This window comes from Mesoplodon mirus (assembly GCF_964341445.2).
Source record: "Mesoplodon mirus genome assembly, chromosome: 2".
NCBI classification, from domain to species: domain Eukaryota; kingdom Metazoa; phylum Chordata; class Mammalia; order Artiodactyla; family Ziphiidae; genus Mesoplodon; species Mesoplodon mirus.
The window spans coordinates 143,310,358-143,323,905 of NC_138977.1; the positions used below are offsets into that span (position 1 = coordinate 143,310,358).

Consider the following 13,548-nt stretch of genomic DNA (forward strand, 5'->3'; position numbering starts at 1 on the left):
GGAGGGCTGTCCCGGGAGCTGCGGAGAGGGCGGGTTGCGGCGGCGCCCGGGGGGCTGTCTGGGCGCCGCGGCGGCGAAGTCCGGCTCGCTGAACCCGCCGTCTCTCTCTTCTCTTGCAGTCCTGCATCAGTCACCTTCTCCTGACCTGGGCAGTCGCCATGGCACAGGTAAGGCCGTGCGCCCCCGCGCAGCACTCGGATTTACCAACTTTGTAAACTGTTCAGGAGTTCTAGAATTTGTTGGAAAGCCAGAGGAGTTTAGGAGTAAACTGAATCTGTCTTCGGGAATTTCTTACACCTTTCTGTTTCCCCTTTGCTCCCCTTCCTAGGGAGCGCCCACCCGAACCTGCTCCCACCTGGCGCTGCAGCACAGCGGGCTCAGCCGCCGGTGACGTGGCCGGATTTGGGGGGCGCTCCCTCTTCGTGAGTGAATGTGTAAAAGGGAGCCTTCCTAAAAATCCAGAGAGTGGCTGAAATTAGAACCAGAGCAAGTACAGCTCCCTGTGGTCATGTGAAGCGAACGCATTTCTTTTTTTCTTTTCTTGGCTTTATTTATTTATTTCGCCAAGTTTCCTGTATTTGAATACTATGAGTGGGCGTTGGCTTTTTCCAGTAGAGTTGTAATGGAGCTTTTTCCAGTCGCTCAACCCAACTTAACTAAAAGGAAGTGTTCGTCGTTGGTACTGATTTTTTTTCCCCCCAAGCAAAAAGATTAAACCGAAGAGCTGCTTTTCCTAAGTAACGAACTCGCGGAACGAGTTCTGAATTGAATCTGCCTTGGGACTGTTTCAGAATTTGATTACCTAATAAAGGCTTTCTTTGCTGTTCTTAACATTTATCAAAAATGTAGGGAAGGGAAAATCGTTTAATTTATATAGCACTCTTTAAAAACTGACCGTGTTGTACAGCCTTTTGTGAATAAAATATCGGTGCTTACGACAGCTCCACCCCGAAACTAATTTTACAAGATCTCATCGATCTAACTGGCTTGTCAGAGTCCAGAAACTTTTTTTAAACAAGTGGTCCAACTCAAACAATGCCCTCTTTCATGTATAGTTCACTTAAAAAAAAATCAGGTTGACTTATCAAAATTGAATAAGGTTTCATGATCCTTTCCAGGAGAAGATGGGAGGATTAAGGGGAGTTGGTAATTTTATTAAATTTATACAGTACTTCCATTCTTACTTCCTCTTTTGCACTTAAGGAGTGTTACAATAAACCAAGTCTCATATTACTTCAAGTGGAAATTTCGGTTTAGATTCTTCAACAGATAAAGGATACTTTTATATGGAATTAACTTTGCTGAGCATTATTTTTCCTATCTTGATATGCTGGTGTGGTGATGTAAATGATGATTTCGCAAGCATTAAAGAATAATTCTCTTTATCCTAGCTCTTTTGGCTGTTTCTCTTGTCTCTTTTGTAAATTTACCCAGTGATTTCTGAAGTTTTTCAGTCAGTTCCTTTAATTATGTAGACTCTACCCAAGATAGCATAAATGAACACACTTCCCCAAATGTGGACATTGATAATTTCAAAGAATGAAAATAGTGTAAAAGCCCTTATATATACAAAACCTGGGAGAATCGTGGCTTGTATTATAGAATTTTGTACGTGACCTCTATTACAATATAACCAGGACTGTTTTCTATCCAAGCCACAGTTTTTAGTTATCATAAAAGTTACAAGTAATATTAAGAAATATACAGTGTTGAATTTTACACTAGTTTTGTTATTAGTTATCCTTGGAAACCATGGAAGTAAAACATTTTGTTAAAGTATTTAATATTAAGGTGAAGTTTTGTTGGCTTTATACCTACATTTGATGGTGTGCAGAATGCCCACATTATGGAATTGCACTTTTACTGTCTAAAATTTCCTTTGGACCCCAGTGTAATTGTAGGAAAGCTGAAGTACTTCAGTGTTGGGTTTCAAACAGTTTCCATGGTAGTACCTTTTGTTGACGTGCGGTATGGGCTTCCACTCTCTGGCCATCTGTAGAGTAATGGCATCATGGCTGAGTCTTAGAGGTGCACATTCTGGCAATTTAAAATATGTTGTTAAATATTAATGTCTTTTATTTAATGAAAAGTGAAAATGTAGCTTCCCACAACAGTGATTCTTCATGTTTATGAGCTACATCTTCCATACCAGTGGTTTTCTCTTCTTACTTAATATTGGGACCACCCTGCAGATAACAGTTTGCAGATATCCAGGAATCATTTATCGCATATGTAGATCACGGGCACAACTGTCTTATTACGAATTTGATTGATCTTTGACAGGTACATTGGAGTTTCTTTTGTTATATAAACAAATATTATTAGGTATATTTTACACTCTTATGAATATTTATATTAATATATTTGTAAGTAAATTATAAATTATATTGTAATGAATGTACTTCATGTCAATGCTGCTTTTTTATTTTTTAAATTTATTTTTTGGCTGCATTGGATCTTCGTTGCTGCGCACTGTGCTTTCTCTAGTTGCGACGAGTGGGGGCTACTCTTCATTGCGGTGCGTGGGCTCTAGGCACGCGGGCTTCAGTAGTTGTGGCACGTGGGCTCAGTAGTTGTGGCTCGCGGGCTCTAGAGCACAGGCTCAGTAGTTGTGGCGCACGGACTTAGTTGCTCTGCGGCATGTGGGATCATCCCGGACCAGGGATCGAACCGTGTCCCCTACATTGGCAGGCAGATTCTTAACCTGCCTGGCAATACTGGGCAAATATTGGGAACAACATAAAAAGTGACTTACCATGTTAGGTAAATACATTCAGAGTTGGAGGCATTTGTGGGGTACCACTACTTGAGCTCTGCCCTTCTTCTGGTCCTAATCCTCATCCATTAGTATTGAAATATGTGGGATTCAACCAGTTAACTGTTATTTGGAGAGAAATAGTCTAACCTGAGGCTTCCCAGTTTTTCTCAAAGAGAGTACACTGGTTAACTCTATCTTCTCCATGACATACAAGAATATAAATTACAAATGTACCTGCATGTAAACAATTTCTGGACAGTACTTTTTTATAGGTTTGAAACTATTCATTTGAATGGTTTTATATTTATCTGGTTTGAAACCACAGCATCCATGTTATTTTAGCATAAAAGGCTAAATGAGTAATAAATTATTATGATTATTGGATCAGTAACAAAATCCACTATGTTAAATTTGGGTACAAGCTAGTTGAATATATTTACTAAGGAATAGCCAAAGAGCTGTTCAGATTGCCTGAGTTATCTATAGATAGTAAATATTTTTGAATCCCTTCATCTTTTTTCTCTCAACAGTCAACTTCTGATTATATAAGTGTGAATTTTTCATTAGGTTTTAGGGTCATTTCTTTAATCTGACTTACAGTATTTTGGGTTGGATTACTTAAATAGGCTCCTGACCTATTTCTCTCCTATGGCTTTACTTGCTTACACAGGTTTTTTTTTTTTTTTTTAATCTCAGTATTTAGCTACAGCCAAATTATTTCATAGATATTCTAATTTATTTAAGTATTTGAAAGTACATTGTGTAGTTCTGTGTTCTTTGGTTTGGAAAAATCAAGAGTTGGCTATATTTCGTAGACAAATGATCCATTTAATACATTTTAATTCAATTTAAGGCTTTTATGTCTTTAATTTTCTTTAGGATAATGAAACTTTAAAAAATTACATTTTGGGCGGTCTGAACTTAGTTTAATTTATAGTGTTGTTTACAAAGAGTTAATATATTCAGGGCATCAGGAATGTCATGAAGCAAAACCAGGGTACGTAATTCGTAATTTTTGACTAGAAACTTCATGAACATCATAGTTATCAGCCTGATACATATTTAAACTGTACAAAATTTGAATAGAAATTTTTTTGGTTGGCTTGAAATCATTGCACTATGATAATTTACAAGGGCCCTGGGCTGAGCAAGCAGGATCAATATAAATAAGGAAATTTGAGATGAGGTTCGTTCCAGAGGAGTTGACTGGATATTGAGTGCATCTTTTCATGCCATTCACTTTAAGGCCAAATCTCTCTGTAGTGATTCCCTTGGGGGTTCTTAGATCAGGTTACCTGTTTACCCATGGCCTATGCAGCTTTGGGTTAGTCTTTCTCAGTTCCTGATTCCTTGACTGTGGTCTTCATTTTGGATGCTGAGAAAGAACTACATCACAAGCTGCTTGGCTGCGTTGCAAGCCTCTGAGCAATTCATTGGTGTTTAGTAAACCTTAATTCTCTTATCTTGAGCTAGTGTCCCTTGGACACAGTTGGCAAGTTAGTCTGAGGTCCAGTTCTGAAATAAATTTTACTCGTATAACCTGTATACTATTCTAAAACTTCACAAATATATCAGTTGATTTTTGTTTGTTTGTTTACCAAATTAGTGCTCCTAAGACCTTTTCTTTGTGTTTTATGGACCCATCTTTCAGTTTATTGGTTTGTATAATATGTACATCTGTAAGCAATTGATTAATTGAAAGGAATACATATTCCAGTTGGTATCATTTTCTTTGGACTCCAGTTCCTAACTGTTCTCTTTACTTTGCCATTCATGCATACATTCATGAATGTTTGAAGCTTTTGAGTTCCTTCTATGTGTCAGGTATTATTAGACATGGGAAATAAAAAAGGCAATGGAGCTAAGACTTATTGATACAACAGGTGCATTGCCAAGTCCTTTTTATGCATTATTTAGTGCTCATAATACAGTTTTGGAAATAAATATTACTATTTCAGTTTCACAGAAGAGGAAATTGAGTTAACTTACCCAACGTTAGTCATATGGGACAAAGGAGGGGAAAGGCATGATATGTAGAGGCCACAGGAGCAAAACTACACGCTCAGGGGTGTAAAGGAGTTTGGCAGGGCCAGGAGCTGCAGGCAGTCTGGTCTTGCTGGCGTGAAGCTGCAGGCAGTTGGGGAGATGGAGCCCTGCCTCGGAAAGGGGAGCCGGAGCTAAAGAATATGAGCCATTTTGTAGGTAATGGAGAGCTACCAGAGAGTCATTAGTTGGGGTATGCCATGGTCAGATTTGTATTTAACAAAGATAGCCCCGGGGCCAATGTGCTATTGTGCTTCTGGGGGCTGCAGAGTCAGGATGGTGGTGTGGGAGTTGAGGAGGGGAGAGGGAAGCAGAACATTGGAAGACTACTTGGTCATCTGTTGCTGTAATCCCGGTGAATCTTAAGGGCTTAAACTAGGCAGTAGCTGGGACTTTAGATAGGAGGGGACTGTAGGAGGGAGTGGGCAAATTGTATGCATGAGTGAGTGGGATGTGGTGAAGGGCCAGGTTAAGGTAAAGATGAGCGGCTTCCTTGATGGAGTGGTTAATTTTTTTTCTTTGAGAAAGGAGTGCAGGTTGGAGGTGGGAGGAAAGCAGAGTTAGTAGATTTGTTGAATTTGAGTTCTTTATAAAACATTTAGGTGGTGCTATCTAGTACACAGCAGGGTGTATGTGATCTTTAAATCTATTTTCATCTCTATAGGTCATCCATTTGATTATGTATTATTTATCTCTTCCTACAACTAAAGATTTGAAGCTAACTTATTTCCTCCCTTTGTCTAGGACCAGCCAAGTTCATTAGATTTCTGTCTCTTGTTTAGATGCAAAAGGAAGTAAAGTTGTGAATCCATGCACACTCTTCTCTAGTATGAGAAATCTGTAAACTTGATTGTTTTCTGAAGCATCGATGTGAATGAATTGGTTAGTGAAATAGCTTTTCACGTACTCTGTGCAAAATGGCCAATTCAACAACTAGGTAAAATAGCCCCTTCTTCGGAGGTTAATACATTTGCCCAATTTACTGACTCAAAGGTATCACCATTATTCACGGACAGTTAAACTTTCCACTTTATTAGTATTTTTGCCAAGGGAAGGCATTCTTATACTAGCAGGGAGGTAGCCATAGGAGCATTAAAGAAACACAACAAAAATCTAAATAATGTTGACAAAACCTTTATTAAGTTTCTAAAAACTTTTCTACCACTGTGCACATAATGTAAACTATTTTATAGTGATGCTTTTTTTCCTTACATCTGACTTTGAGAGGTCAAAGGTAGTTGGATGATAAGACAAAATGGAAAGAAGCAAAAATAAGGAGCATGAAAGGGAAAGGAAGTTATGTGAAACTTAGCAAAAGTTATAGACCAGTTTGAATTTGAGGCTTTGAACTATAATTTTCACCTCTTTTGATGGGATTGAGCAACAGTGAAGATTAGGACTTGAGATCTTATTTCTGACGCCTCATAGTGTGTGTGCCCCTCAGTCCTCTTGGAGGTTCTAGTTTTTTCTGATATTTAATTTACTTTGCATCTCAAATCATAATCATGTTTCCTTGGCTTTTTCCTCCTTTCTTGTTCATCTCATTTCTTTCCTAGTACAGTGATTTTCAATTTTTTTTCTTTGCTGATCAGTGGGACCCATTATCAAAGGAAATATTAATGGGCCTGTTCTGTACTGTGTCTGTCAGATAAGACCTGAACTGCTCTGACTGGAGAAGGAAGGCAGAACTCTGCCCTTGGCCTCCCCACCCCACCCTTTCTTGGGGGAGGGGGAGAAAGGCTTTTTGCGAAACCTGAGCCACAGAAGAACTGTAGGTAAAAACCATTGTACAATGGCCATCATCAAAAAATCTAGAAACAATAAATGCTGGAGAGGGTGTGGAGAAAAGGGAACACTCTTGCACTGCTGGTGGGAATGTGAATTGGTACAGCCACTATGGAGAACAGTATGGAGGTTCCTTAAAAAACTACAAATAGAACTACCATATGACCCAGCAATCCCACTACTGGGCATATACCCTGAGAAAACCATAATTCAAAAAGAGTCATGCACCAAAATGTTCATTGCAGCTCTATTTACAATAGCCAGGAGATGGAAACAACTTAAGTGTCCATCATCGGATGAATGGATAAAGAAGAAGTGGCACATATATACAATGGAATATTACTCAGCCATAAAAAGAAATGAAATTGAGTTATTTGTAGTGAGGTGGATGGACCTAGAGTCTGTCATACAGAGTGAAGTAAGTCAGAAAGAGAAAGACAAATACCGTATGCTAACACATATATATGGAATCTAAAGGGAAAAAAAATGTCATGAAGAACCTAGGGGTAAAACAGGAATAAAGACACAGACCTACTAGAGAATGGACTTGAGGATATGGGGAGGGGGAAGGGTAAGCTGGGACAAAGTGAGAGAGTGGCATGGACATATATACACTACCAAACGTAAAATAGATAGCTAGTGGGAAGCAGCCGCATAGCACAGGGAGATCAACTTGGTGCTTTGTGACCACCTAGTGGGGTGGGATAGGGAGGGTGGGAGGGAGGGAGATGCAAGAGGGAGGAGATATGGGAACATATGTATATGTATAGCTGATTCACTTTGTTATAAAGCAGAAACTAACACACCATTGTGAAGCAATTATACTCCAATAAAGATGTAAAAAAAATAACAATAATAAACGCTTTACATGTTAATATAAAAAAAAATTGTACAGCTGCTCAGCTGTAGTGTTTTGCTTAATGATTTCTGGCTCTTAGTAGTATGTGGAATGGTGGGTAGCTGTTTAGGTGTTGATTTCATTGAACTGGATGACAAATTTGAAGAGGGTTTAGTTCTCCTCTTAAAATGTTCTAGACCAGGTGATGTTTTCTCATCTTTAAATTTGAAGTGTTATTTCTGTATTATTGTCCTGTGCATTTAAATTCTGTGTCTAGAAAAGCAACTCTTCACTTGTGTTTTGGTTTAATTTTATTCATTTTATTTTGGCCTAACTAGTCTTTGCAGGCAAAGAACTTTTTCATTTAGAGCAAACAAGTGAAAAAAGGCAACAAAATTATAGAGCTAAAAGAATGGATAATTTTGAAGTTGAGAGTTAACAGACTGAATTATATGTTTTGGCCACGTACTGTCTGAGCGTATATAATAATTCCCTTGGTACGGCACTGGTGGCAGAGGATTGAGGTAAATGAGGATGAACTGAGGATGGGTGAAGGGAACAGTAGCTACTTACGGTTGGAATTCATGTGGGGAAGGTGTACATGTTGAACTTGAGGCCAGTGGCAAAGATGGGAAGCAGGGGAAGCCCTCTCTGTGAGTCATGTAGAGTCCCATTTGCCCAGTGTAGATGGTTTTGTGTGGGTGGGAATGGAGCTTGGACAGGATGTCCAAACAAGGGTTCTCTCTGTGTGAGTCATGTCCTGTGATTCACATCTGGTCCCTTACTACCGCTATGTGGCTTTACTAGCTTTCACGATGACTGATCAAATGGAAGTGTAGCAAGAGTGTTTCCCAATCTTTAGAAAGCTCTCAAAAATACAACCAGCAGTTATGTCTTCTTCACAGTTACGGAGACTCAAGGATACTTCACTTCTTTCCATTGTTCACCTCATTTCCTTCGGGCTCAGGGGTCAGATGTCTCTTCTTTTTAAGGCAAATTCCTCCTGTCTCCTCTGTTCTTAACCTCTTCGCTGTTTCTCTATCTACTACAAACTTCTTCAGAGCCTATAAGCTGGAAAAAGTATTTTTAAAGTGTGTGGTTTTTATTAAGTATTTTTTTTTTAAAAGCCTGTTTGTAAAATGGGAGTTCACAGAGATGCTCTGCCTCTCAATTCACTCTGTAGTGTCCTCCAATCAGGCTTTTACCGCCACCAAAGACTCCTAGTTGCCAAATCCAGTGGACCCTTTTCCATCTTCCCGCTTACTTGATTGCCCTATGGTTCGGGCGCTGTCTTTTCTTCCTTTCCTTGGAACATTTTTCTCCTTTGTCTTCCATTCCATCACCTTCTTTGGATTTTCTTTTTGCCTTTGGGAGGCTGTGTAGAGCCCACAGTTAAGAACCCACAGTCCCATGGCATGTGTTCAAGTGCCAGCTCTGCTACTTGCTTGCTTGCTGGTCACCTGGGTGATTCACCAAACCTTTCTAAGCCAGCGTGTTTCTTTATCTGTAAAATGGGGTTTCACTGAGATGGCCCATGTGAAGCTCTGAGCTCATTGCCGCCCTTAGCTGATATTAGCTGCCATTCCGATTGTAGGTGACCTTCCCTTCTCCAGCTCTTCTTTCCATTCCATTAATATTGCCTTTCGTGAAGCCCCCTCCCACAGCTCTAGTTACCACTTATGTGCACCAGTAACTGACAAGCCTGCTTCTCTTTCAGTATGTGGAGAAATGCAAAACCAGCCATCCTGTTTCTTATCCAAAAAATGAATCATCCTCCTCAATGGTTTCCTTCTGCCTTGGCACTGTTCCTGTCTGCCTTTTGCTTTCCATTTCCACTGCTCCTGACTTAGATCAGGCCTTTTTTAACCTTCTTATGTTTAGTAGTTTTTAAAACAGTCTTTCTGTCTCCACACATGCACAATTCTGTCCTTTTGTCTGCTGCTCTAGTAATATTACTGTGCAGAGTCGACCTTGTTCCTTGCCTGCTTGCTTAAATGCCCTCCATGGGCTTCCTTTGCCAACGGGGTGAAGGCTGCTCTTCTCAGCCTGGCTTCCAGCCGTCCTCGCTCCCCACTGTGACCTTTTCCCTTGTTTGTTTTTCTATCCAATCTTACTGCTGTTCCAGTCTGTTGAAATACTTAACCCTTTGTCCAAAGCACCACATTGCTTCCTCTTCCATGTTTTTAATACATACTGAAATAGCTGCCTGCCCTTTTCTACTTTCCTGAGCCAGCCTGGCGAAATTACAGGCAACTTACAAGACATTTGGGGGAAGTTTTTCTGATTTCTTTCCACTCTTCCTGTCTCAGTCCCTCCTTTATGTGCTCATATTACCCTGAGGAAACCTCTGTGTGTACATACTCTACTGCGCTTGATTACTTACATGCCTATCATTTTCTCTTGACTTAAGAGATCTTGACTTTTCCCTAGGGATTAGTACAATACTTGGCAGTGGAAGGCATTCAGAAAATGGCTGTTGAGTGAATAGATAAGCAGACAGGTGAACTAAGTCATCCAAGTTCTCACAGTGAGAGAACCCATGGTATTTGTTCATTTTTATGATGATACTGATGGTGTCCTCCTCATCAATTTGAAGTGGTCTTACTAAACAGAGAGGAACTGCAGTTTGACTTGAGAGAAATAACTTTCCTAACCCATACCAATTTTGAAGGGCCATCTCCTCAAATCTTACCAGTTTCTCTCCCAATCTATTGCTCCTTTTAATTATGTTGAACCATTTGAAGCTGCCGGTATTCAACCATTCACTTTCATATGGTCAAGCTATAGAACAAATGGCAGGGAGTTTATTGGCCCTTATGCATCTGTGCTTTTTAGATAGGGTGGAAATGGAGACTAGCCTGGCTTTGGGTGGATTTCTCAAAGGGTTCTGAACCCACTTCTAATGTGGGGCGTGGTTTCCACACACCAACAAGCAGTTCTCCTGTACCAGATGGGTGTCTTGCTGTTCAACTCAGTTCCGCCATTGTCTGCTGGAGATAGCATCAGCTCCCACAGGTTGAGGGCGCAGTTCTGCAAGACCACCCCTCTTCATACTCCCACCCCCATTTCAGACGCCAGTTGCAAGGCCAGATTGTTACCTCTGATTCCGACTGACTGGCTGTAGATTGGAGTTTCCAATGACCCCATCATTGGCTCACAGATCTCAGAGAAACATTTTACTTACTAGATCACTGGTTTATTATAAAAAGGACACAACTCAGGATCAGCCAGATGGAAGAGATGCCTAGGGCAAGGTGTGTGGGAAGGGGCAGGGGGCTTCAGTGCCCACTCCGAGTGAGCCACTGTCCCTACAACTCCATGTGTTCACCAGCCTGGAAGCTCTCCAAACCGTGTCCTTTTGGATTTTATGGAGGCTTCATTACATAGGCATGATTGACTAAATCATTGGCCATTGGTAATTGAACTCGATCTCCAGCCCCTCTCTCTTCCTTGAGGTGGGGTTGTGGGTGTGGGACTGAAAGTTCCAACCCTCTAATCGCATGGTTGGTTCCCCGGGCAAGCAGCCCCAAAACCCCCATCCTTAGATGCTTCCCAAAAGTCACCTCATTAACAAAGTCAGGTGTGATTGAAGGGGGTTTGCTATGAATATCAAGCTCTTAGCATTATGAAATTTATCACTCTTATCTTCCGGGAATTCCAAGGGTTTTAGGAGGTCTGTGCAGGAAATGGGGACAAAGACCAAATATATGTTTCTTATTATAAATCACAGTATCGCATTTTCCCACTTAGTAGAATGAAGAGCTCTGGCTTAGTTTCATGACCTCCGCGTGAGATAAGTGAGGCTTCCCTGCCCCTCCTTTTCCTACTTGGCCACAATCTTTTGTTTTGGCTGTGGGGGTGGGGGATGGCTTGGGGGGATGAAAGCTGCTACCAGTCAACACTCTGGGGCTGGGAGATGAAACTGGGAAACACTTCTTCTCTTGGATTGTATGCTTTTGGCCACATAATTACAACACTAAGGTTTTCCTGTAGGTTCTCTCAAGGCTGACTCTGTTCAGAGGAAAAAGAGTCTTTCTTCTTTCCTTGAACAAGAGGAGACTATTGTTAAAGAAAAAATTATTCTCACACTTGTTAAATGGTAAAGAAGACTTTCAAAACTACTGCAGTAAAGGTCATGCCTATTGCAATAGAAGAGAAGAGATTGGGTTCAAGTCCAAATATAGCAAAGGCAGCTGGGAACTTACAACCAGTGAGCAGGATGAAGGAGGTCAGTGGATGGAAAGTTACTAAGAGGAGACATTAAGGGTAGAGGGATTCTTGCTGAACTGGCCTAATAGGATTCTTGCTAAAGGCAGCCCATGGATTTATACGTCAAAGATGGAGGATGAGGAACTTGAACAGATATTAAGGTTTGCAGGATTCTCTGTAAACTGACTTTGGCAGGGTTCGTGCTACAACTGGGCTTGGCAGGCTAGAGACCAGTCCTAGTCAAAAAGAGTGCTCTGAGGAGCCTGTCTGAAGTTTGGTCAAGGACAGAGTCTGTCTCCTGGACCCCTGAGTGCTACTTTTTCAGGAGGCGGAATGCAGTGCCACTGAAGAGAGGTCTCAGAGCTGACCTCTGGTGCTGTGTCCCATGCAAGTTCTTCCCCATGGATATGTCTCTCTGTTGTCTTTTTTTCTCTTTTTTTTGATGTGGTTGGTGTTAAGATACTGTAGGCAAATGCAGTAGTTGGATGTTAAGGTGGAAGAGAAATTTTTTTTCCTTGTAGGTGATCGTGCTTCCATGCATTCATAATGAAACAGAAGTGATTGTAAACCAGACAAGTCTTCTCAGTCCCCAACCCTTATAGCTGTTTATTTCTCAGTTTTGGATGGAACCTTGACAGGAGTTGTGAGGTACTTCAAGAACATTTATTGGTAAAAATAAATCCTGGGAGCCTCCCTTTATCATAAGATAAAAATTTATGGCTCAGTATTAATAAAGCCTTCTGATTCTAAAGATCTAATGATATTACAAACAGTTTTTGGAGATATTAAAATATTTGGATGATTAAAAGTGCTATATATGATAGCATAAAATAGGAACTCTTACAAACAGTATCTTCTAATATATCTTTAAAAGTTCTAAATTCAGAAATTTGTATTCTTCTGGCACATGAGCTACTGAAAATCTTTTCAGGTTTTGCCAGGTTATCTTAAAATCCCTAAGTAAGTATAAGGAAACAGGACTAGATTTATTAAGAGCATTGCTTAGAGTTCAGTGCCTAGGGTAAGGCCTCAAGGTTTTTTTTAATTTTTTTAACATCTTCATTGGACCATAATTGCTTTACAATGGTGTGTTAGTTTCTGCTTTATAACAAAGTGAGTCAGCTATATGTATACATATATTCCCATATCTCCTCCCTCTTGCATCTCCTTCCCTCCCACCCTGCCTATCCCACCCCTCTAGGTGGTCACAAAGCACCAAGCTGATCTCCCTGTGCTATGCGGCTGCTTCCCACTAGCTGGCTGTTTTACGTTTGGTAGTGTATATATGTCCATGCCACTCTCTCACTTTGTCCCAGTTTACCCTTCCCCCTCTCCGTATCCTGAAGTCCATTCTCTAGTAGGTCTGCGTCTTTATTCCCATCTTGCCCCTAGGTTCTTCATGACCATTTTTTTTTTTTTTAGATTCCATATATATGTGTTAGCATACTGTATTTGTTTTTCTCTTTCTGACTTACTTCACTCTGTATGACAGACTCTAGGTCCATCCACCTCACTACAAATAACTCAATTTTGTTTTTTTTTATGGCTGAGTAATATTCCATTGTATATATGTGCCACAAAAGGCCTCAAGTTTTAATGCAGGCTCAGTATGCTCCCAGATCAAAGTGGCGAGAGGCTTAACGGGAATGAAGCCTGCAAGGAAGTGCCCTTTGTGAACCAGGAGGTGCTGGTGGAGCTTGATCACTGGGGCGATGCCTAAAGGAAGAGGGCCTTGGAAGCCAGCCTTCCTGCTAATGGTATCGCAGGTGGGCCAGGAGAGCTCGTGCACTGAATTGGTCTGAGTAAATACCCTGTGTTGTCAACCAAGAAATGTCCTAGATGACTCAGTCTGAGATGAATAAGTTAACTCTGGGTGCCCAAGAGAGCATAAAAAAATACCTTCCTCCTGGGGAGA

At 40.8% G+C, this 13,548-nt stretch overlaps 1 protein-coding gene across 3 annotated transcripts in view; it reads left to right on the forward strand.

The window, feature by feature from the left end:
* The window catches only part of LOC309815488 (uncharacterized protein), a 247,962-nt gene that overhangs the window by 10,090 nt on the left and 224,324 nt on the right, over positions 1–13,548 (forward strand). Inside the window, exons 4-5 of one of the 3 annotated variants that reach the window (XM_082642367.1) lie at positions 120–167; positions 13,253–13,425. In XM_082642367.1, coding sequence (XP_082498493.1) covers positions 120–167; positions 13,253–13,353 — 149 coding nt within the window. In that variant the 3' untranslated portion in view covers positions 13,354–13,425. Of the gene's footprint in view, positions 1–119; positions 168–6,449; positions 6,866–13,252; positions 13,426–13,548 lie in introns of those variants that run through there. The other 2 variants (XM_082642368.1, XR_014295885.1) reach the window with 2 other exon arrangements.